Source organism: Phyllopteryx taeniolatus, unplaced genomic scaffold (genome assembly GCF_024500385.1).
Source record: "Phyllopteryx taeniolatus isolate TA_2022b unplaced genomic scaffold, UOR_Ptae_1.2 contig_24, whole genome shotgun sequence".
Lineage (NCBI taxonomy): Eukaryota > Metazoa > Chordata > Actinopteri > Syngnathiformes > Syngnathidae > Phyllopteryx > Phyllopteryx taeniolatus.
Window position 1 is genome coordinate 2,960,978 of NW_026903162.1, and position 25,642 is coordinate 2,986,619.

At 41.6% G+C, this 25,642-nt stretch overlaps 2 protein-coding genes across 4 annotated transcripts in view; one reads left to right on the plus strand and one right to left on the minus strand.

Moving 5' to 3' along the window:
* Window positions 1–13,605, plus strand: part of si:ch211-186j3.6 (neural-cadherin) — a 207,125-nt gene extending 193,520 nt beyond the window's left edge. Inside the window, exons 37-38 of the mRNA XM_061764771.1 lie at window positions 3,520–3,674; window positions 7,109–13,605. Of these exons, the coding sequence (XP_061620755.1) occupies window positions 3,520–3,674; window positions 7,109–7,699 (746 nt within the window). The 3' untranslated portion in view covers window positions 7,700–13,605. The remainder of the gene's footprint in view (window positions 1–3,519; window positions 3,675–7,108) is intronic.
* Window positions 13,606–15,700: 2,095 nt separating this feature from the next.
* dpy19l3 (dpy-19 like C-mannosyltransferase 3) overlaps window positions 15,701–25,642 on the minus strand; it is a 30,852-nt gene continuing 20,910 nt past the window's right edge. Inside the window, exons 14-20 of one of the 3 annotated variants that reach the window (XR_009787002.1) lie at window positions 25,425–25,536; window positions 23,950–24,006; window positions 23,178–23,260; window positions 22,792–23,064; window positions 21,516–21,657; window positions 21,309–21,412; window positions 19,983–20,018 (exon numbers count right to left, since the gene is read on the minus strand). Coding sequence is in view for 2 of the 3 variants with exons in the window: in XM_061764776.1 (XP_061620760.1) it covers window positions 15,860–16,042; window positions 16,978–17,136; window positions 19,886–20,018; window positions 23,178–23,260; window positions 23,950–24,006; window positions 25,425–25,536 (727 nt within the window). In the remaining variant the exon portion in view is untranslated. The other 2 variants (XM_061764776.1, XM_061764777.1) reach the window with 2 other exon arrangements.

A 25,642-nucleotide genomic window follows, 5' to 3' on the forward strand; every position in this document is an offset into this window, starting at 1 on the left:
TCATTTTTTGAGGGGATGATTTTTCAGACATTCACTTTACCATTTCCGCTTTCAGCCCATCAAGAGGTCCCAGTTCTCAATTGTGTGAATATTTCCTCTCAGAGAAAGTGAGAAACATCAATGTGGATCATTTTTTTTTATCCTCTTGAAGTCCATACTGACCTGAGGAAAAAGTGCAAGGAAGAAGAAGAGTTAAGGAGTCAGAAAGTTGAATCGAGGAAAGAAAAAAAAAAAAAAAAGAAAGAGGAGGAGGAAGTGATGGGGCCTCGGAGGCAGCGGAAAACAAATAAACAATGTTTCACTCTCTCTCGAACACACACACACAAACACACACTGTCAGAAAGACTGATAAGATCCTCCATATCTCAGTTTGCCCTCCAGAGAGGCCCTTTGAACCCACAACATCCATCTTGTTCTTAGCCCTGACCTCCGCATACACACACACACACACCTAGCCAGCGCTCGGCCTCTAGGCTGTGTTTTTTTGGGGTTTTTTTTCCACCACGCGTCGGAAATCGATGCGAGCAGAGCGTCTGTCTTGACAGCAGCTCATCTCAGATCTCTGTGTGCTCGTGTTGTTTTCACATTCCCACTAGTGTTTTTTTCCTTTTAATTATTATTATTATTTTTGTTGTCAGTTTCATATTATCTGTCACAAACAAAGAACCAATGTGCTATTAAATTGGATTTAAAACGTATTTGTTTTAGACCATTTTCATTCATTGGTTTACATTCTTTTCCCCATTCATTTTGCTTTTTCACAAATTTTTGACATTTTCCAAAATTTTATCATTTTTACCAACATTTTAAAATAATTTTTCCTTATTTTTTGTAAAGAATTTACTTTTTTTTTTTTTTTTTTTTTTTTTTACTTTTTCCTGACTTTTTCATAATATTAAAATATTCAATTATTGTATTTTTTTTGTTTTGTGTACATTTGAAACATTTTCATTTTCTTTCAGTTTCCTGTTCATACTAAACATTTTTCTTCCCCCCTATAGATTTCTCTTTTCATTTTCTAAACAATTTAGCAACTTTTTGGACTGTTTTTCTCATGTTGAAACAAAATTGATCAGAAAATTCATTTTTTTGCCTCAAATTTGTACTATTACTATTTCCTGATTATTGACTCATTTTTCACTCTTTTTATTTTTACAATTTTCATTTGTATCATTTGTTTTCGCAAATATTTTTACCATCATTCAGTGACTTTTTACTTTTTATTTTTATTATCTCCCGATCTTATCTTTGGACAACGTTCACTCGTTTGAAATATTTTCCATCCATTTTCTGAGCCACTTCTCCTCACTAGGGTCGCGGGCGTGCTGGAGCCTATCCCAGCTGTCATCGGGCAGGAGGCGGGGTACACCCTGAACTGGTTGCCAGCCAATCACAGGGCACATGGAAACAAACAACCATTCGCACTCACAGTCATGCCTACGGGCAATTTAGAGTCTCCAATTAATGTATGTTTTTGGGATGTGGGAGGAAACCCACGCAAGCACGGGGAGAACATGCAAACTCCACACAGGCGGGGCCGGGGATTGAACCCGGGTCCTCAGAACTGTGAGGCTGACGCTCTAACCAGTCGGGCCACCGTGCAATATTTTTTACTTTAAAATGTTTTTTTTTCTCACAATAATTTGACTTTAGTTTTTCTCACATATATTAAAAAATAAATTTCCGTTTTTGATCCCTTTTTCAACAGTGTTTAAATTTTCCAGTTTTTCTGTCCAATTTTAAATTTATTTTTGTTTTTCCTCACTTCTTTGACTTTTTAGTTCAGTTTCATTTATTAATGAATTACCTCGACAATTTCCACTGATTTATTCTGATAGGGATAAACTCAAAAATGTTCCAAAAAATTTTCATTTTCATTTTTGACAGTTTTTTTTCCTCATATTCTTATTTCATTTAAAACAATTTCAACAAATAGTTTGCATTCTTTTTTTTTTTTTTTTTTTTTTTTACTTTTCCACAGCTGTTGGTCCATATTTCACACGTTTATTAACAACTCCTTTTAGAATTTTTTATTTTTTTTTCCACAATTTGTCACTTTTGGACTTGTTTTTTCTTCGTCTTCTTTGTGTAGCGAGAAGCGGTGAAAACACTTAAGTGGTGTAAATCTGCCAGAGTGGAGTTACGTCGCCGCTCTAAATTACTATTGATTATTTTCTTCCTTCCTTCTCTGCACTCTTCCGTCTTTTTCTGTTCGAACGAGCGTGAACCTTTTTGACGGTCAGCTGACGGCGAAATCAAGTTGGCGGCGTCGTCTTTCTCTTCTTCTTGCGATGTCGACAAAACAGGCGGGGACGCGAAGGCGGCGTTTGATGAGACGTTGAATTAAGTGTCTCCCATTGACGGGAATCAAACGGGCGGCTCTTTTGTCGCCATGACGGATGACGTGTGATTACGACACAATAGAAGACGAGCGTTGAACATAATCGTGGTCGACGGCTTGAAGGATGTGAGTGACAGCGCGTCACAAACGGCGGAATAAAAGTGTGTTAGCGCGTGGTAGGAAAGGCGGAAAAGTGCCCCGGGAAATACAATCAAACCAAAAATATATTCACATTTATACCGGTTCAATACGATCATATAGAAATTTACGGCAATATAAATAGTCAACAGTTTTTTTGTTTAGCTGTTTGTTTCTGTTTACTCGATTTTTTTTTTCCAGTTCCGCACAATTGTATATACTGTACTATAATTTTTAAAACTATGTTAAACCATTTTCACAATATTTGAGGTTTTCTACTTTTTAATGATTTTGCACATATTTTGTGTCATCTTTGCCTTTTTTTTTTTTTTTTTATAATTTTGTAAATGTTTTTAGTTTTCAATTTTTGTGTAGTTCTTTGACATTTTCACTCATTTTGACTCATTTCTCATTCTTTTTAAAAAAAAAAAAATTTGTTTTTACTGTTTTCAATTATTGTTTTAACGACCAATTTTCACTCACATTTGTACAAATTTACGGTAACCATTTACAGACCAGTAACATCAACCACAATTTTTTTGTTGTTCAAGACAAATTTTTTTTTTGCGAAAAAGGCCCCAAATTAATGGGAAAAAGATGTCCCAAAAAATAAAATAAAAAATGTGTTTTAAAAAAAATGGGAAAATGTGTTGACAATCGAGGAAGTATTTGGCCAAAAACTGAGTAAAAATGACCAAGACAATATTACATTTTTTATTGTAAATCTCAAAATAAGAGAAAAAAAGGGAGTGAAAATTGTCTAAAATATAAGAAAAATTGTAAAAAAAAATAAATAAAAAAAAAGACATAATAAAATATGAGTGAAAAAAATAAAGTTGGCTGTAAATTGTAAATAATTGAGTGAAATAATGTCTTTGAAATTGTGAAAAATAATAATGAAATAGTACAAAAAAAAAAGATCTGGCATGACATATCGTAAATCCGGCTTCAGTCCTCAAATGCTAACTTCCTTGGTGTGGTCTGAAGCGCGACACTCTCCCAATTTCACATCATTGATGATGATTGTGGTGAAATTTCAGCGCTGCTGCTGGGCATTTTCCTGTACACGCGCTGGAGGAGCTACAAAGGCCTGAAGGAGGGCGTGTACCACGTGTCGGCGCACCACGACGGCTGGGAGGACGTCCGGGAGAACGTCCTCAACTACGACGAGGAGGGCGGCGGAGAGGAGGACCAGGTACCGCCGCCTCACCCGACAAAATGTCCGCACGTGTGCATAGAAAGGATATAGATAGGTATTAAGAGGTAAATAATATTTTTAAAGATCTGACCAAAATTCGGGGAAAAAAATGACAAATGGTTAAGAATTCTACAAAAATCAATGATGATTTGTTTGAATTTGCCTTGGAAATAATACAAATTTTAAAAGACGTAATAATTGGAAAATGGTGAAAATCTTAATGCATTAATAAAACATTGCCCCAAAAAAAGTGGGAATATAATTGAAAAAAAAAACTTTAAAAAAAGAATACAGTTCTACAACAAAAAACTGTGTAAAAATGTTCCAAAAATGTAAAAAAATATATATTAATAAAATGACGTTGTAAAACAAAAGCAGTGAACAATGCTCCAATAATTTGCAAAAATAATATCTCACCAAAAACACACACCAAATAAGTGGAAAATGCTGGCAAAAGATGCGAAAATTATAAAAATGAAAAAGTTAAAAATGCTCGACAAATGTGCAAAAACTGTAAGAAATCAAATAAAATAAATGAAATACTGACACAAACTGTAAAACATAACTCCTACATTTTCATCAATTGTTTGAAAAATAATCAAATCAATTTAAAAAAAATCAATAAATCAATAAAAATATAATTACCAAAATGTACATACATGCAAGCACACATCCAGTACATAAATACACAACCAGTGCACGCATATACAGTAAATAAACAGTACATTCATTCTTACAACTCCAATTCCAATGAAGTTGGGACATTGTGTTAAACATAAATAAAAACAGAATACAATGATTTGTTCAACCTATATTTAATTGAATACACTACAAAGACAAGATATTTCATGTTCAAACTGATCAACTTTATTGCTTTTAGCAAATAATCATGAACTGAGAATTTTATGGCTGCAACACATTCCAAAAAAGCTGGGACAGGTGGCAAAAAAAGACTGAGAAAGTTGAGGAATGCTCATCAAACACCTGTTTGGAACATCCCACAGGTGAACAGGCTCATTGGGACCAGGTGGGTGCCATGATTGGGTAGAAAAGGAGCTTCCCCGAATTGCTGTCATTCACAAGCAAAGATGGGGCGAGGTTCACCTCTTTGTGAACAAGTGCGTGAGAAAATAGTCGAACAGTTTAAGGACAATGTTCCTCAACGTACAATTGCAAGGAATTTAGGACCTTTGATCCCTCATCACACTGCATCAAAAACCGATATCAATGTGTAAAGGATATCACCGCATGGGCTCAGGAACACTTCAGAAAACCAATGTCAATAAATACAGTTCGGCGCTACATCCGTAAGTGCAACTTGAAACTCTACTATGCAAAGCAAAAGCCATTTATCAACAACACCCAGAAACGCCGCCGGCTTCTCTGGGCCCGAGCTCATCTAAGATGGACCGATCCAAAGCGGAAAAGTGTTCTGTGGTCCTACGAGTCCACATTTCAAATTGTTTTGGGAAATTGTGGACGTCGTGTCCTCCGGGCCAAAGAGGAAAAGAACCATCCCGACTGTTATGGACGCAAAGTTCAAAAGCCAGCATCTGTGATGGTATGGGGCTGGTTTAGTGCCAATGGCATGGGTAATTTACACATCTGTGAAGGCACCATTAATGCCGAAAGGTACGTACAGGTTTTGGAGAAACATGCTGCCATCCAAGCAACGTCTTTTTCATGGACGCCCCTGCTTATTTCAGCAAGACAATGGCAAACCACATTCTTCACGTCTTACAACAGCGTGGCTTCGTAGTAAAAGTGTGCGTGTACTAGACCTGTCTCCCATTGAAAATGAGTGGCGCATTATGAAGCATAAAATACAACAACGGAGACCCCGGACCGTTGAACAGCTGAAGCTGTACATCGAGCAAGAATGGGAAAGAATTCCACCTACAAAGCTTCAACAATTAGTGTCCTGAGTTCCCAAACGTTTATTGAACGTTGTTAAAAGAAAAGGTGACGTAACATAGTGGTAAACATGACCCTGTCCCAGCTTTTTGGGAACGTGTTGCAGCCATAAAATTCTAAGTTCGTGATTATTTGCTAAAAACAATCAAGTTGATCAGTTTGAAGATTAAATATCTCGTCTTTGCAGTGTATTTGATTAAATATAGGTTGAATGTGTTCAGTTTTTATTTATGTTTAACACAACGTCCCAACTTCATTGGAATTGGGATTGTACATGCAGTTCACGCAATAATGCTTAAATGTGTACACATACAGCTACTTCCATACTGTATAAACATCGTGTATGCATATGGATATCTACTGTACATACATTTACTGGATGTGTCAATCAAGTAGACTTCTACCAGTGTTAAATTACACGTCACCTCACCCATTGTTTTCTACATGTTTGCGGACCGCATGTGTCATTCGTGCACTTCCGACACACACAAACACAAGATGGATGCTGTTACCACGGCAACAACAAAGCTGAACCCATCAGATTGTTCCTGAAAACACACGCTCACACACACACACACCCTGCTAGCCTATGAAGGAGACAAAAGTGAACACAATTAACGTGTGTGTGCGTGGTTGTTGTGTATTTTATGGAGCCCAACTTGAACCCACAAGCACTCGACAGTCGTTAAAAGCATCACGTGGACACACACGGAGACACACACACTCACACACCGTGTTGTTGTTGTGTAGCAGCAGTGGCGCCGACGTTGCCGTGAATTTAGTCGAGTGTTGGTGACAAATCTCTGCAAGGCTGAAAAAGACAAAGACTTTGAACTCATCACTTCATCGTTTTTGCGCCCTTCATCCTCCTCTTCCTCCTCTTCAAGTGAACATTTATCAAAAAGGCCCAAATGAATAGAACGTATGAATAGATCAAAATAAGAAATACATGAAAAATAATAGCTATTAACAGGAACCAATGTTTTAAAAATGAATGAAATCATTTTAAAAAAAGGATTATAGTATTTATATACATACTGTAAAATAAAGGATAAAACAGCAATACTGTCTTGATGAATTAGTTAATAAATACAAATTGTAAATAGTTTACATAGGGTGAAGACAAAAATAAGTAAAGAAAGCTAAGAAATTAAAATAAGCAGTTTTGAAATGCAACATAATGAATAAAATCATTATAAATAAATATAAACAATGATAATAAATACATTAAAATTGTAAATTTGATTATTCCAAAAAACAATGAGAAATAAATATAAATATACATGCCGGAACATGATGAATAATAAAAATAAGACTAATAAACAAAAAATGGCATAATTACATAATAATAAATAAAAACAAGAGTGCATTATTTAATCACAAAATAATGAATATTATTCAATAAAAAAAAGAAATGAGTAAAACAAAATGAGAACTAAAATGGTCTCATTTGACCTCATTAGCAGCAGCTAATGTCATGTTCGTGTGTGTGTGTATTTGTGCGTGCGTGTGCGTAGAATGCGTACGACATGGCCGAGCTCCAGAAGTCGCTTCAGCCCAGCCCGGCGCAGTCGTTGCAGTACTGCCGTTCCCGGGCGCTGCACCACCCGCTCCCGCCGCCCCCCCACCACCACCATCACCTCCTCCACCAGGCCCCGCCCACCCCGGCCTCCACCCAGCCGCCGGACCCCCTCGGCCGGACGGCCGGCTCCGGCACGCAGCCCCCGTCGGCGTCCTCGTCCGCCTCGGGGACGGCCCGCGGCCCGCGACGGGACGTGCCGCCCGCCCGCTCGCCGGCCCGGGGGCAGGCGCGGCCCCCCCGCCGCTCGCTCTCCTTCTCCAGCCAGGATCTGGCCCGCTACCTGTGCGAGATCATCCGCGACGCCGACCGGCACCCGGACACGGGGCCCTTCGACTCCCTGCAGGTGTTCTCCACCGAGGGCGGCGGCTCCCCGGCGGGCTCTCTCAGCTCCTTCAGCTCGGCGGGCTCGGACGCCGGGGACGGGGCGGCGGCGGACGCCCGGCGCGAGGAGACGCTCGGGGAGTGGGGGCCGCGCTTCGAGAAGCTGAGGGCGCTGTACGAGCGGGCCGAGGCCAGCGACCTTTGAACTCCGGGCGCGCGGGACCCTCTCGAGGAGCGGCGGCCTCCCGACAAACACGCACGCGCTCACGCACATGTTGACTCTTGGTGTTGTTTGCTGTCGATCGATATGCCGGCTACGGAACGAGCCGGTCGAGCTTCGGGACGTCGCTTTGGGGCGGGGCGGCAGACCCCCCCGTCACCATCGTGGACGCCGTCCGAGGGCCCTTAAATGTGAAAAATGTTTTTTTATCCGCAGGCACAGCAGAGACACCTAAAAATGTATTTTTCGCCTCTTTGCCGGTTTGTTTGTTGTGTAAATATTCACTGAACGGCCACTTTACGAGGTACACAACAAAGCACATATATATAATATGGAAATTATCTGTTCCTGCGTCAAAACCGTGACTATTGTAAAACTTACAATGTGTGTGGCCTCATTCGCTCGACAGTACAACTAAAATTGAAAACATCCTTTTGATTCAAAATGTATTCAATTTGCCAAAAGAGAAAAAGGATATTTTTGTTTAAAAATGTAAAAAATGTTTTAAATTGAAACATTGAAAGTGAAACATTTGAACATTGTATGTTTATTATTTAAAAATGGTTACAAACTCTAATAATTGAAATTAGTGACAATGGGAACAAACAAAGGCTGAAAATTATTTTTTTTAAACTTAAAATTATCCAAACTGTGTGAAAATTGTCTCAAATGAGTGAAAATTGGTTTTTCAATACAAATACTGAAAAGGGTTTTAAAAAAGTGAATGGTTCGAAAACTGTGAGAACGGGTCCAAAATGGATGAAAATGATTTTGAACGAAGTGAAAATTGACAAAAAATAAAAATGAAAAATTAAAATGGTACCGTGTTTAGAAAGTGACAAAATGGTGAAAATGGGTTAGAAAAACCGTGAAACTCGTCAAAAAATGGGTGAACATTTTCTAAATAAGTGAAAACTGAAAAAATAAATAATCATCCCAAAAAATGTGAAAAGAAACTGTGAAAAGTGGTGTTCAAATGATTGACATTTTCTCGGCTTTGTTTCCCAGATTTCACAGCTGGGCATTTAATTTGTCTAAACTTATTTTCACTTTCGCCCGGTTGCAATAATAACAGTGATGCAAAAATCTAAAAAAAAAACCAACTAGATTTGTAATCGTTAGCAATGGATAAGATAGCGTGTCGCTTTGAGTCCAGGATGCACACGCAAAGATTGGGTGAATGAATTTTGAATTTTTGTGCTAATTTCTAATCTTTTTTTCCCCATCCATCCATCCATACATCCATTTTCTTCCACTTATCTGAGGTCGGGGGGCAGTACCTTTAGCAGGGAAGCCCAGACTTCCCACTTCCTCCAGCTCATCCGGGGGAATCCCGAGGCGTAGCCAGGCCAGTCGAGAGACGTAGTCTTTCTAGGGTGTCCTGGGTCGTCCCCGGGGTCTCCTCCCGTTCCATTCTTCCCTCACACGTGAACAAGACCCCAAGATAAATCGGTGACAAAGGGCAGCCTTGGTGAAGTCCAACCCTCACCGGGAAAGAGTCCGACTTACTGCCGGATATGCGGACCAAACTCTGACTCCGGTCGTACAGAGACCGAACAGCCCGTATCAGGGGGTTCGGTACCCCCTACTCTCGAAGCACCCCCCACAGGACTTCCTGAGGGACACGGTCGAACGCCTTCTCCAAGTCCACAAAATACATGTAGACTGGTTGGGCGAACTCCCTTGCACCCTCAAGGACACTGCCGAGGGTGAAGAGCTGGTCCACTGTTCCACGGCCAATACGAAAACCACACTGCTTCTCCTGGATCTGAGATTCTACTTCCCGACGGACCCTCCTCTCCAGCACCCCTGAATAGACCTTACCAGGGAGGCTGAGGAGTGTGATCCCCCTTGTAGTTGGAACACAACTTCCAGTCCCCCTTCTTAAAAAGGAGGGCCATCATCCCAGTCTGCCAATCCAGAGGCACTGTCCCCGATGTTCACGCGATGTTGCAGAGGACAGCCCCACAACATCCAGAGCCTTTAGGAACTCAGGGCGAATCTCATCCACCCGTGGTCTCTTAGCCGTGCTTTGTCTGGTCCCTTTCCACCGAGGAGCTTTTGAACCACCTCGGTGACCTCAACCCCAGAGATAGGAGAACCAAGACTCTGCTTCCTCATGTGAAGGCGTGTCGGTGGAATTGAGGAGTATTCTCCCTACCGGCTCACAACGTCCCGAGTCGAGGTCAGCAGCGCCGCATCCCCACTATACACAGTGTTGGTGGTGCACTGCTTCCCCCCGTCAGATGGTGGACCAGAATTTATTCGAAGTCTTTCTCCATGGCCTCACCAAACTCCTGTCACGCCCGAGTTTTTGCCTCAGCGACCACCAAAGCTTCATTCCGCTTGGCCAGCCGGTACCCATCAGCTGCCTCAGGAGTCCCACAGGCCAAAAAGGCCCGATAGGACTCCTTTTTCAACTTGACGGCATCCCTCACCGTTGGTGTACACCAACGGGTTCGGGGATTGCCGCCACGACAGGCACCGACCACCTTACGGTTGGCCGCCTCTGCAATGGAGGCGCGGAACATGGACAATCCGTGATGAGCACCGAAGTCCAATAACAGAATACCTATTGGGTTCTGATAGGGGGGGCTGTTCCTCCCAATCACGCCCTTCCGGGTATAACTGTCATTGCCCATGTGAGCATTGAAGTCCCCCAGCAGGACAATGGAGTCCCCAGCTGGAGCGCTCTCCAGCACCCCTTCCAAGGACTCCAAAAAGGGTGGGTACTCTGAACTACTGTTTAGTGCATAGGCACAAACAACAGTCAGGACCCGTCCCCCCACCCGAAGGCGGAGGGAGGCTACCCTCTCGTCCAACGGGGTGAACCCCAATGTACGGGCGCCGAGCCGGGGGGCAATAACCTGCTCAACGCCTCTCACCGTGGGCAACTCCAGAGTGGAAGAGACTCCAACCCCTCTCAAGAGGACTGGTACCAGACCCAAAGCCCTGTGTCGAGGCCAGCCCGACTGTATCTAGTCGTAACTTCTCGTCCTCACACACCAACTCGGGCTCCTTCCCTGCCAGAGAGGTGACATTCCACGTCCCTAGAGCCAGCTTCTGTCACCGGGGATCGGATCGCCAAGGTCCCCCCACCTTTGGCCACCGCCCTGCACCCGACCCCTATGGCCCCTCCCACAGGTGGTGAGCCCAGGGGAAGGGGGACCCATGTTATCCTTTTGGGCTGTGCCTGGCCGGTCCCCCTGGGTGCAGGCCCGGCTACCGGGTGCTCACTTTCGAGCCCCACCTCCAGACTTGGCTCCCCCCGGTGACCCGCACCCGGGCAAGTGAAAACGTGATTCAATCATTTCACTCATCATAGGGGGTCTCTTAGCCGTGCTTCGTCTGGTCCCTCAGCTAGGACCTGTTTGCCATGTGTGACCCTGCCAGGGGCATAAAGCCCCAGACAACTTTGCTCCTAGGATCACTGGGACACACAAAAACACCCCCACCACAATAAGGTGACAGCTATTTGTTCCCCAAATATTACGTTATCACGTTCTCGAGGTTTTTGGAGGCCACAGTTTGACCCAGGAACAGACTAATTCAATATGCATTATTTCCTATGGACAAAATGTTTGTTTAAAAAAAAAAAAAAAAAAATTCAAAGTGTCAAAAGTGTGCATAATAAAGTGGCCCGATATGGCAGCGTGTGACACGTTAGCTCCATCTAGTGGCGGCCAGATGGAAGCGTTCACTGGTGTGTTTCGGCCCAATTGCGTATTGGCGCTGTTTTCTCTCTCGCACGCGCGAAGTGCTAGTTGATACCGCGCCCTCGTCCTTGTCTCCATTTACCGTCCCCCCCAGGAGGGGCCCGAGGGGGAGGGGGCGAGGCCGCAACAAACCGTTCAGACAGGCTGTGAACAAAGACGCGCTCATTTTGCTGGTTTTCCGCTTCAGGAAAAAGTGAGCGTTGTCATTTGCGTGAATAAAAGTCATCGGAAAAGCAGCAGGGAGTTTGTGAGTGCAGCAGTTTGTATAAATTTAAAATTTTCTGACCTTTTGACAATTTTGTTTCACCATTTACACACGTTTATTTTGCAGTTATGGAACTTTTTCATTTAGCATTCTTTTTTTGACAATTTTCATTTTTTTTTTTTGGGACTATTTTTATTCCTGTTTTTGGGACAATTTTCACAATTGTGTGTTCACCATTTTCATTCATTTTCAAACATTCTCCCTAATTTTGCAATTTTTAACTTCTTTTTTGATCATTTTCACTCATTTTTGAAAAATAAATCACTTGTTTTCAAATTTTGAAAAATGATTTAATTTCACACATTTTGGACCTTTTCTACTGTTTATTTAGCATTTTACTTGACCCATTATCTACTTTTTTACTTTTACTACCATTTTTTTGTAGTTTTCACAACCATTTTCATGTTTAAAATAATTAAAAAAAAAAAAAACATTTCGCTTTTGTCAGGAAAACTTTTAAACCATTTGAACCATTTTTGCAGTGTCTTGACAAATTCCATCTGTTTTGGTGATTTTTTTTCCACTTAAACAATTTTTTAAAACATTTTTAAAATAACTTCAAATAAATTTTTTAAAATCCCAGTTATTTTGCTATTTTTGCAAATAGTTTTTATCACGCTGAATGCAATTTCCAATTATTTTTGGATCAAATTTTAAAACATTTACAAGTATTTTTGTATCCATTTTTCATTATTTCTTTACATTATTTACATTGTTTTGTCTATTTACAATCATTTAACAAATGCTCCAAAAATGTTTAACCATATGACTTTCATTCATCATTTTCACTTTTCTGTGACAATTTTGCACAGGATGAAAATGGGATTATGATTAGATGAAGGTGATGGGGATGAGGATGATGATCTCATGCGCAGGGAGGAAGAAGAAGTGCTGCAGTTTCCCAAAAAAACTAAACAAAAAAACAAAAAAAAAGGGTTTAATAAAAAGTCAAGAAAAACTGTCACACTTTGTTTATGGAAATACATTTATAGCTGCTATTTGGACAAAAGTATTGAGACAGCTACAGGAAGTCACGCCCCACCCAAAAAAAGGAAGGTCACCAATTTTTGATAAATTTTATAATTTGCATATTTTTGTTAATTTTCACTTGTTTGACATTTTGCACACCTATTTTGAACATTTTCAGTTTTTTACTTTTTCAAACCATTGCCACAGTCCGTATTTTGTATTTTTTGAAACAATTTTAATATTTTTTTAACCACTCAATATTTTTGGCAATTTTGACTTTTCTTAAAAAATAAAAATCAATATTTACTTTGACAAATAAGTTTTTTTTTTTTTTTTTTTAGCTCTTTTCAATATTTAAAAAAAATATTTTCACATTTACTTTTTGATCTTTTTCACCCATATTTTGACCATTTTCAGTCATATTGTTAAACTCATTTTTAATCATTGTTACCTTCGTTTAAAAAACTTTTTTTATTTTTTTACCACGCGTTCTTGTCAGTTTTCACCCATATTTTGACCATTTCACTCTTTTCTCCCCCACTTTTAACCATTTTCACGTTTTTCTTTGGCTGACTGATTGATTCAGAGGCGTTTCCCAAGACTTTTGTCCACATGGTATTCAAGAGGGACATTTTTGTTTTGGCTTTGGTTTGTGACGCTTTGTTTCCCTTCGGGCTTGGGTGTCGTGTTGAGGGCGCGCGCGTGCACGCTTTTCACCTCATGTTGTACATACTGTCGACGAAAAAGATGATTTACGTGGCACGTTTGCTGTTGCTGCTTGTGACAAACGAGAGACGCAAAGTGGAAAACAAACTAAAGATGGAAGAAAAAAAAAAAAAAACATTTTCTTAAAATCATCTGTGATGATGAGCTTTGAAGAGTTTTGTGCTTTGTATTTGCTCATTTGTTTTCCTCAATAAATTCAATTTCTTTGCACCAAACACGGCTGCTGGTTGGGCTTACACACACACACACAAGTGCAAAACACTTTTATTAGTGTTATTAATCATAAAATTGAGCAGTGATGTCATCAACACCGATTGACACTATTTTAATTGTTTTACATTTTTTTTCACCGTTTTCTCACAAGTATACTTTCCAAGCCCCCCCCCCCAATACCCAAAAAAATACCCTTTTCCTATTTTTTTAAATTTTTGTAAAGGTTTTCACTCTTAAAAAACATCCAGTTTTTGTTACCCTTTCCACACCCCCCCAAAAAAATCACACATTTTATTCACATTTTAGTAATTTTGCAATGTTAAATATTCAATCATTTAAACATTTTTTTTTTTTTTACCAATTTATTAAAAATATGGCTAGTTTTGAGGATCATTTCATCCATTTTCACTGACATTTTTAATAAACTTTTGTATTAAATGTCCCTTTTTCACCGTTTCACTATTTTTTAGACAAATTTCGACTAGTCTTTTTTTTTTTAAATGTGAATTCATTTTTGTTCATTTTTTCAGAACCATTTTCACCTTTTGCTGTCTCATTAATGTGTTATGAAAAATGTGTGTAAAAACACCTATATTCAATCATTCTTTTGACATATTTTCACAACTTTCCACTGTCAATTTCCACATATTTTCGTTTTCTCTCATTGCAAATTTTTTTGGGAACAAAATAGTTTTTTTAACCATTTCCTCTCACATTTGACATAATGACACTGACTCGCTCGTTAATAAATGCCATCTTTATGATGGCTGTTTTAGTTGTTAGGTTCCTTTTTCACTTTTTCCATTTGTCACTCATTTTGGGGAAAATTAATCACTTTTTCTTTTAAACCAATGGTCACTCATTTGTTACCATTTTTAACCATTTAGAATTTTTCAAGATTAAAAAAAACCTACCTTTTTTTCATATTTCGGATTGTTTTCACCATTTTAAACTTTTTTCATGCTCCCATTTTCAATTGTCTTTTCCAGATTTTTGAATGATTTTTTTGGTTCAAATTTTTGCTCACTTTATTAAATTTTTCCCTAATTTTTCTTACGATCATCACAATTTTTTTTTATTTTTTTTTTTACCATTTTTCAACTGTTTTTCACTCATTTGAATTATTATTTTTTTTATGTAATTGTGATGATGCGTTCACCGACCTAAAAGTCACAACCCGTCATCTTGTCACAGCTCACTTTTACGACAGTAAAAGTCAAAACAACAGACAAACATTCAACCACTGCGATGCAATCTGCCAATCACGTGTTGAGAAAACGAGGAAGCGTGAATTATTATTTTTTTTCCCTTCCTCTCAACTATCTTCAGCCGCCACAAAGCTTCCTTTCATACCCAAGCGATGCACCAGCAACACTCACTGGAACTATTTCGGAATGGCACGGAGAATCAGTGCCGCAATTTCCTCACCGCTTCCATTATTCATGCCTGTGTGTGTCTGAGATGATTGGAGTGCAAGGTTGAGCCTTTGACGGATGAAAATTACGTTGGAGGCAGGAAGCAAAAACATGACAGAAATCACAACACCGCTCCCTAGCCGCTTGAAAGCGTTTTACTAGTCGCTTGGTGGCATCTTGATGGTGCTTTGGAGCCCAGGTGCGGCTGATAAACCTCTCGCTAGCAGTTTCAACCTGAAACTCTGTTGCTAAACAATGTAGCTGTCCCGTCCTTTCAAAAAGGAAAATCATAGCCACTAGCTAGTATCTTCTCTGTTTGGTAGCATCTTGCCACCATTTTACAAGCTAATTAGTACATCTTGTTAGTGGCTTAAATCTCAAAATCTGAAATTAAACACAACAGTGGTCCACTTATTCGAAAAGGAAAACCACCACTGCTCGCTAGCATGTTACGATCATTTGTTTTACTAATCATTTGGTAGCATTTCGCTAGCAGTTGAAAGTGGTCCATTGGTTTCCAAAGCAACATCACCTCCGCTAGGTAGTCTCTTGCTCGCATGTTACTGGCCACTAGGTAGCATTTCGTTAGCGGTTTGTACTTTTGATTTGGATTTGACTTTTACTCACTTAAAAAGTTACATCCAGCTGGGTTGTGGTGTGCATTGGCAAGAAGTGCCAAATGGGAAATTGATGTGCTTTTTATTCCACACAGAGTTGAACAATTAGTCCAAACTTGAAAAAAATAAAAAAATAAAATAACATTTCAAAAGACAAAAACAAAACAAAGAAAGTTGTTCAGACATGCTGGAAATGTGCGTCAGCTGTTGGCACCTTTGTCGTCTCACAGGTTTTTTTCGCTCTTCTTCACTTTCTTCCTGACTCGGTACACGTGGAAGGTTTTGTTCTGAAAGGTTCTTTTGAACAAGGCGCTGTACTCCGGCGAGTCGGTCTTGACGGCGTCGCAAAATCGCGGGTGGGCGGCGGCCACCAGGTCAGCCTCGTTGTCACCTTCGCCGTCCATGATCTGATTGGATGGAAAAACGTCATGTGACCATCACAAACAGAAGGAGATACACTCTATTGCCAAAAGTATTCGCTCACCTGCCTTGACTCAGATACAGTATGAATCCCATTCTTAATCCACAGGGTTTAATAAGAGATCGGTCCACATTCTGCAATTTGTAACATCTGAAACTCTTCTGGAAAGGCTTTCCACAAGGTTTAGGAGTGTCTTCATGGGAATTCATGACCATTTTTCTAGAAGCGCATTTGTGAGGCTACGCATTGATGCTGGACGATAAGGCCTGGCTCTCAGTCGCCGCAAAAGTGCTCTATAGGGTTCAGGTCAGAACTGTGCAGGCCAGTCAATTTCATCTGCATCAAACTCTCTCATCTGTGTCTTTATGAACCTTGATGAGGAAAGTTGGAAATGTCCAAAATATTAGCCACTGAGCTGCAGCCAAAGGAACTCTGAATGCTTCAGCATACCAAGAGATTTTGGACAGTTAAACAGTTGGAGGATTCCACCTTCCTGTTCCAACATGTCTGTGCACCAGTGCACAAAGCAAGGATGAGAGAATTTGGTATGGATGAACTTGACTGGCCTCAACCCGACAGAACCCGACAATTCCAACTCCTTTGTGTCTTCTTTTTTGTTACGACTACGCGACTTTACTCCACTCGATGATATGCGTTGTGCGTGTACTACGTGTATACTGTATTTGAGCGGCAGGCCTCAGTAACTTACATTGTAGAAAAGCAAAGCAGACATTTTGAGAAGAAAAAGAACATAGTTTGTCAAGAAGAAAAGAGAGCGTTGAGACTCGCCGCTTGGAGAGTTCTTTACGACACCACCAAGGCGGCGTCGGCGTTTGGAGTGGCGAGCGTCAACCTCAGCGGACGACATTATGGATCTTTGCGGAGGAGGAAGAGAAGGAGGAGAAAAGAAAGCGAACCCACGTGTCCGTTGGCCAAGTCGAGCAAGTCTCGGAGGCGACATCCTCGGCGGTGCCGGCGTTCGTAGCAGATGGAGTTCTCCAGCACCACGTAGTCGGCGCCCAGACTTTGCAGGATGGAGTGGACCTCCTGCGGGGAGCGGTGGGCGTACACCTGGTACACCTGAAACCACAACAACAACACTCAAGCCTGGTTGTCTTGAATATGTCCACACTTGTTAACATTATGCGCGTATGCGAGTGGACAGTAGTGCTCGGACCCACCCTGTGATCCACGTGATCGCGACTACAGCAGCTACTGAACAACTGCGAATTCGCGAAGTAATTCAATATGGCGGCGGCCGTAAACAACGAAAGCAGATGCGGCGTGGCAGCATTGCAGCACTTGCCCGAATAAAGTGCGTAGCATGTTATTTGATTCGTTTTGAACCAAATGCGAGAATTGACCTTTGTTTTTTTTCACGGGGATTCGTGAGTCAATTCGAATCACTGCGGATTCGTTCATAGCTCAAGTGTGTGTACATGAATGGCGAGACAGGTCTTCCCCTAAAAATTCTTGAATGAGCAGGGATAAACCGCCGATAAGTGTTTTAGGTGTTGGTTCCCCCGAAAAAAAATGAAAAAAAAGTGTTTTCATTTTTTTTATTTTTTTTTTATTTATTTATTTTTTTAAATCGTCAAATAGGTGAATCCACGGGTGCATTTGTATGTGCACGAAGAGACTTGGAACAGACTTTCCATTATATGTGCAAACATTTTTGGATGTATTGTGGTTCTAGTTCCTACATTTTGAAGCACGTAGTGTTTTACTTATTTTTGGCAGCAGCCATGAGGTCGCTTACATCATTTCAGACACTCGGGGCATATTAGCAAAACAACGCTGCTGCTGTTGTATTTTGGCGCACAGGAGACAAACCAGCTCATGTTTGCCCCATTAGCACACAAATTGCTTATTCGTCGTTCAATCGCAACGCTGGCGCCGTTTGCTGGAGAAACGCCAATCGGCTGACGACGTGCCCTCCGGCAAGGCGGCGAACACCAACAGATGCTCGCTGTGTTCATTCACGTGCGAAAATGTTCCATTTCCTCGAGTGGGACCGCTAAATGAACGCTCCTTGATGATGAGTCGCACACATTTAGCCAAACACAAAAAGGGTCAATTTTGGGGATGTTTTTTTTTTTCCCCAGATGTTCATTACAGACAACTAACAACAACTGTGAATGGAAGTGTTTAAAAGATTCTTTTTCAAAGATTTGGGCTTCCTGTTGTGCGGTCAGTTAGACGTGGAGAGTAAAGAGAAACGACCAGCTTACCGCTCCTCGACTCATCATTTACCGCAATGTGCCTTTTTTTTTTATTGATTTGTATCGTTTCTTTTTGTTTGTATGTTGTTTGTGTTCCATGACTACTTGTTGTCCAGGACCAGGAACCTCAACGAGCCTTGCCTGTTTAAACAATTTCAAATAAAAAATAGCAATGTATGTGAATGAACAGACTAATTTTGATGGAAGGGTGAAAATTGAAGCATGTTGAACAGGTTTTGTTATTTTGACACCACCAGTGAGATTGCTTGCATCATTTAAGATACTACGGGCACATTACCAGCTGGACAGTGCCGTCGGCTAACGTGTTCATTCACATAGAAAAATGAAAAATTTCCTCTGGTGGGCCAATTAAATGAAACGGCAAGACTAAAAATTTTTGGGGCGTGTTTTTTTCTTCCAGATGTTCATTAAGGACAAACATACAGGACGTCCCGTGGAGGTTTTCTGCAGTGGCAGGAAAACCTTGGCTGCGTCTCAGCTTTGTCACTGATTAGCTGCCCCTGCTCCCTGGGCCGCCATTTTGTGACCTCGCCCCGCTGCCCTCGGGAGCTTTGGTGACATTTTTCAAGGCTCGGAAAACAGCATCACGAAACCTGTGAGGAAACGCTCTGTTCAATGCGAACGGCCACGTGCTCGGACGTTCTTGGCTGGTGAGGCCAAGAATGACAGCACAGTCACGTTCACCCATTTATTTGAGCTTAACTTGTTTTTATGCTTGTACAAAACATGTGTTTGCAATGGACCCACAGAAGTTTCCATAATGTGTAGACAGTATGGGCCATATTCTCCTGTTGGTGCACAAGTCTCTTTTTTTACACGCCGGGCTTGCGTGACTCAGTGAAGTTTGCGGGATGGTATAGTTCCCGGAATGTGGCGTTTACCTGAGAATGTGGAGGGAAATTAGGCGCTTGAGTCGACGGCAGAATGGGCGCACATCCAGATTTAATAGTGAACGCCCACATCTCAGGGTTGCTCCACCCACAGTGCCTAATTTGCACAAAGGCGCGTACGTGACATAATTAAGTGCACAGGAGAATATGCCCTTATATGGATGGACAGACAGATGTTTACAGTTCAAATAAAAAGCTATATTCCTTGCATAAAACGAGGAAGTACAGTTATGTGTATGGGACTTGACAGATATTAACATTATGTATAAACGTCCAAACCCAATTCCAATGAAGTTGGGACATTGTGTTAAACATAAATAAAAACACGATACAATGATTTGCACATCACGTTCAACCTATATTTAATAATAGTCGAACAGTTTAAGGAAAATTTTCCTCAATGTACAATTTAGGGAGCCCGGACCGTTGAACAGCTGAAGCTGTACATCGAGCAAGAATGGGAAAGAATTCCACCTACAAAGCTTCAACAATTAGTGTCGTCAGTTCCCAAACGTTTATTGAACGTTGTTAAAAGAAACGGTGGTGTTTTTATTTATGCTTACCACAATGTCCCAACTTCATTGGAATTGGAGGTGTAAAAGGACAGACAGATGTTTCCATCATGTGTGTACAGTATCGACAGATGTTTACAGTAAAAAGGAAACCTAAAAAGGAGTAGAGTTGTGCTGCAGGTACCTGTTTGGTCCTGTCCCTCAGGTCCTTGTCTTCGTAGTGCGGGTGGTTGGTGATGACTCTCCCTGTGCACAGTTTGATGCCAGCCAGCAGCTGCATGCTTCCCGCCAAGACGGCGCGCTCAGGGGTCTTTGTGCTGCCAACAAATCAAGTGCTCCGGCGGATTAAAGAGAGGACACACGTCGCCCATTGTTACACGGCACGGCGGTGGGGTTGAAAAAAATAAAAAAGTATCTGCAAGGTGAGGCATGCGTCTGTAGCTTTTGTTCACGTTTAGTCTTCAGCTTTGTTGCGGAAGGCCGCGTGAGCTTCAAGTACGTGCACGCTGCTGTCGTTTGAATGCTTACGTTCCTGGGCAAACACGCTGAGTTCAAACGAAAAAGCAGCAGCAACAGACGCCGTTACGGAAGAGCAGGATCGTGTTTAAAAAGCTGGACGACAGCAGTTAAGTGTTGACATTATGAGTGGAAGTCAATCGAAAGACATACTGTCGCTTCTAACCGGCTTCAGGGGCTGAATTTTCATGAGCTACGTTCAGTGTTTTGTGGCAATTACCAAACTGGGCGCAATAGCCAATTTGACCCGTAATTGCTTGCTTCAAAACTAAATGATGGACTTCCGTGTCTTTTCATGCAGTGCTTCTTGGGAGTTTTTGGTGAGTCTACTCATGATGAACAAGCCTTCCAAATTTCCTGTTCATAAGAGAAACCGTCTTCGGGGGGCTGAATTTTCAAAGAACGCTGGGGGTGTTCAGCAGCAGTAGAAAGCGTGCGCTGACACCTGATCGGCGCACGCGAGTCGCTTTCACTCGGTCTCGTTTATCTCGTCAGTGGCGGGACCAGCTGATTGGGGCGCCGCGGCAGGAAGTCTCCTGGGAGACTTCCTCCCTTGGAGCTGATTTGCATTTCATCTCGCATCGGTACTCCAGCTTGTCAGCCTGACATTATAAAAATGATATAATAATATTCATTTCCGAGCGCGTGGGTGCGACGACCCGTCGGGTCCTGTTTGTATGCGATGCTCATTTTATTTGAGCACCTCTAATGAATAAAATAAAATACACGTGTGAAAAATATAACATCTTGATTTGCTTCACCTCATACTCGTCAACTATTTTATAACCTGTGACTTGTTTGCATTTACATTGTGTGTGTATGTAGATGCATGTTTCCATTATGTGTGTGAATGGTTCGACAGTTGTTGACATTGCGGATTTTTAGGATGCGAAACCTGCGTGGGCCGACAAGCTTAAATAATGCACACATTTAATATTTACGACCAAAACTCTTCATGTGTGTGGTGTAAGTCGACATCTTCCGAGTCATGACGTCATGAATTGCGACGTGGAAATAAAGAAAGAAACTGGCATGATAAACTGAATTACTGGTACTCTACATACTGTAGTATTCGTGTGTTGGATGTGTACCTTTAAGGGGCGCAGCCTAGTGTGTGCTGCCGCAACTGGAGTCGAGTTGCCCGGTTAGTCTGCGTGTGAGCATCTGGTCGTGAGTTGTGGTCTACAGCAGCTCCCTGCGAGTGAGTCCATTTTGTTTTTGTGTGTTTGTCCCATTCAATAAACGGCGACCTCTGTATATTTCATATCTCCATAATTTCCAACGGGAAATGTGCTTACTTAAAATGTCATGCGTCCTGGATGGATGATTTTGCAGGTTTTACTGTATTGGCCTGGCATTTGACTTGCGACCAGTCCCAAGGTGTTCCGTGCCTCGGCTCTCGCCCGCGTCAGAAGACATGGACACCAACTCACTCACGACCTAATGAGGACCACCACAACAGGAAATGTATGTTTGGATTTCTTGGTGTTGCTTTTTGAACACCCACCGTGTCAAATAACGAGTTGCATCACGCGGCAATCTCAAATGAGCATTTCTTCAAACTACAAAAACATCAGCATGAAGGCATCCATCTTTTTTCCGCTCCTTGTTACAGGCGGCGCCGCTTGAAGTCAGCGTGATTTCCTCGCACGGAACCTAATAACCCCGCTCAGCTCAGACGCGGCGGCCGTAAGACGAGCTTCCTTCGCCGCCGTAACGCTTTCATGCGGAATGTAATTAGCGCGGTGGCCAGGCTTAGTTTAGCGCTCCTCCCTGCCGGAGTAATTCCACACAGCCCATATAATCCTGGCAGCCTAATGGGATTAGCTCCTGAGGCAAGGGAACCCGTGTCACACACGCACGCACACACGCACGCACATTAGCATTTTAGCGTTAGCAGCCAAGGCAATCACAGCTATCAGAGTAATAACTGTGTTGTAATATAATAATAACAGTGCGATAATGCTAAAATACCTAAATTGGTCACACGCAAACCACAAGGAGAAAGAAAACAAATGGTCCCAATTAAACTCAGGTTTTAATCAAAACAGCAGCACCTACCTAGTGAGTCTTGAAATTCTACTTTGAAACCATAATCCATGTTTGAAAACCTTAATTAAACCCTAATCATCTCTTGAAACTATTTTTGAAACCCAAATCCAGGCATGAAACCCAAATTTGAAACCTTGACTCTGTCTTGGAAGCTAAATTTGATACCCTAACCTTGCCTTAAAAACCTCCTTTGAAACCCTAACGTGTTCTCAAAACAATAATTTAAAACCGTAATCCAGGCCTAACCCTCTCGTGAAACCATAATCTGAAGAACGAATCCAGGCCTAAAACCCTACTTTGAAACCCAAACGTCTTCTTGAAACCCTACTCAAAAACACTAACCCTGTGTTGACACTGTAATTCCAAACCCTAATCCTGTCTTGAAACCCTGACCCTGGCATTAAACCCTACTCAGAAACCCTAACGGTTTTAAACCCCCAAGCCTCTAACCAACACTTACCCACACATTACACATTCATTAAAGCATAGACACCTGAGCACCATTTGAACTCTGTTGCTAACCAGAACAGCAGCACGCCAACAGTCTGCATTGGAGTCAAGAGAAGGCTCCCGCAAATGAAGTTAAGCGCACGGCGTGAGACTTCCAAGGCTGAGATCCCGTCAGGCCGACGCTCTCGATCAGCAGCCCGACCACGGAGACTCTCACGCGGGGGGTCGGCGGCGACCGGAGCTGTGCCCAAAAACGGGCCTCTTCCAGCAGCCCCTTATGTCTTATTCATCAAGACCCCTGGGCTCTCATCAGTCAGGGTCCACACACACAAACACACACATCCACTGACACACAATGCACACAAACACACTCTAATCAAGGACATCAAACAAAGTGGGGAAACTAATAAGATTTGCTTTGATGTGAGAGAAGATGATCTGTGTGTGTGTGTGTGTACCTAATCCAGGTCATGAGCTCCACAGTGTCTGGATCGTAGAACTCCCTCAAGTCAGACAGCTCCTCCACCATCTTGGGCCAGAACTGCAGGCGAGCAAATGTAATTTTAAAAAAGAAAAATGAATAAAGCACATGTACCAAGTATGAAAAAATATTCAATGATTCATACGAAATAAAATAAAATAAAATGTAATGATGAAATGAAAAGTGACTTTCGGTGTTTGCCTGTCAGGGATCGCTACAGAAAAATAAATAAATAAATGTATATATATATATTTTTTTTAATCCATAAAAATTTACATTGAAAAAACAAACTCAAACTAAAAACATTTATAAACATTATTATATTAAAAACATCCAAATTTATTTTCACTATGACTCACTTTTGATTTAAAGGCAAGTGGCTACAAAACCCAGATTACGTCAACAGAACAAAAATAAATGAAATTTCAAAACGACAAAAAAATAAAAAGGAATCAAGATGAAAGTCACAACAACAAAAATAAGAATTGAATTTTGTCTTTTATTATTATTTTAATGCACAACAATCCATGCAGAACAACAACAACAACAAAATGCAAATGTGCTAAGTGTGCCAGCAGCAGACCGTATTCATTCATTTTAGCCAACTGCCTGTATACGAACATGTGCCCGCATTATGAAATGACAATAACATAATAGGAGAAAGATGGGGAAAAAAAACGCTTGCTGCTGTGGTCAAAACACACAATGGGCCAGCTATTATTTGCGTAGTGAGTGCGGGAAGGTGCTACCTTGTAATAGAGGAAGACCATCACGGCCAGAGGCGCGGCATATCGCGCCAATCGGACCTGGCGGAGGGCAGACAGCAGAGAGGCGGAATGAAATGAAGGCACCTGAACGAATCACACGCACAGCAGCTTATCTGATGGTGAACTATAAGAGCCACACTGACCCCTGGTGGCCACCTTGAACGCATCACTTCACACCTGGATTGATGGGAGTTGGCGCGAGCCTCGGGGACGACGATATTAGATTTATGATGATTCGCGTCGGAAAAGCAACTCATATTGGCCCCAAAAGGGTGCAGTCGAGGACTGTGGGTGAACTGAGCCTCTGTCAGCCTATGGGGACAACTAAGCTATCGAATGGGAAACTGACTTACCGTTTTACAACCCGAATCAGAAACCTAAACCCAGGCTTGAAGACCTACTTTGAACCACTCTGTCTTCAAACCCTATTCTGAAACACTCGCCTTGATGAAATATTCATTAGGAAACCCTAACCCTCACCTTGAATGTGAAACCCTAATCCTGTATTGAAAACCGTCTTTGGCATAAAACCCTATTTTGAACCCCTCAGGCTGGCTTGAAACCTCCAATTTAAACCCTAACCCTGACTTGAAACCCTAATTTGAAACCATAACGCAGTCTTAAAAACCTTATTTTCAACCCCAGCTATGTCTTGAAACCCTACTTTGTAACCTTGAAACGTTAACTCAGGCTTTGAAGCCTACCTTGAACCCCCTCAACTGTCTTGAAAACTTCGTTTGAAACCCAAACTGTCACCACACCCTAAACCTGTTTTACAACTCAACTTTGAAACCCTAATCCTGTTTGAAAATGCTCTTTGTAACCCCTCACCCTTTCTTGAACCCCTACTTTGGAAACCCTGGCATAGCTTTCCCTCATTTTAAACCTCAGGCGAGCCTCGAAACCCTAACCCAGGGTTGAAACCTTACTTTGAAACACTAACTGTGATTTAAAACCCTACATTGAAACCCAAACATGATCTCAAAACCCTGATTTGAAATTCCATCTTACTGTTGAAACAGTGTTACTTTTAGATTACTAAAAATACAAAATAAAAATAAAACTTCAGACAGTGTATATGTACTCGCTATTACTTCAGTGTTGTTATCGTTATAAAGGGAATATAAGAAGTCTACACACCCCTGTTCAAATGCCAGGTTTTTGTTTTTAAAAAACAAAAAATTGTTTCAAAACTTTTCCCCACCATCAATTGAATTCATTGTTTTAATTTGCTCGAGAGGGCAACTAAAAATAAACACCTGATAGAATGCGGTTGCAGAAGTGTGCACACCCACTGATAACTGGGGTTGTGGCTGTGTTCAGAATTAACCAATCACATTCAAGCTCATGTTAAATAGGAGTCAGCACACGCTTGCCACCATTTCAAGCGCCTCTGATTAACGGCAAATAAAGTTCAGTTGTTCTGGTAGGCTTTTTTAGGCTTGTCGTGTACTCACTATGAATTTAGTGTTGCATCGGAGAGCGTGAAGAAGCATCGTCCACACGTCCCTCCCGCACACGCCGTACGCCGCCACGGCACACATGTGCCCCGTCCAGATGTACTTCATCCTGGCGAGCGGAAATAATAAATGAGGAGGAAGAGGCGGAAAGTGAAAGCTGGTAGACAAACTTTTTCAAAGCAGGGAAGCGAGAAGAGGCACAAAAAAAAAAACAA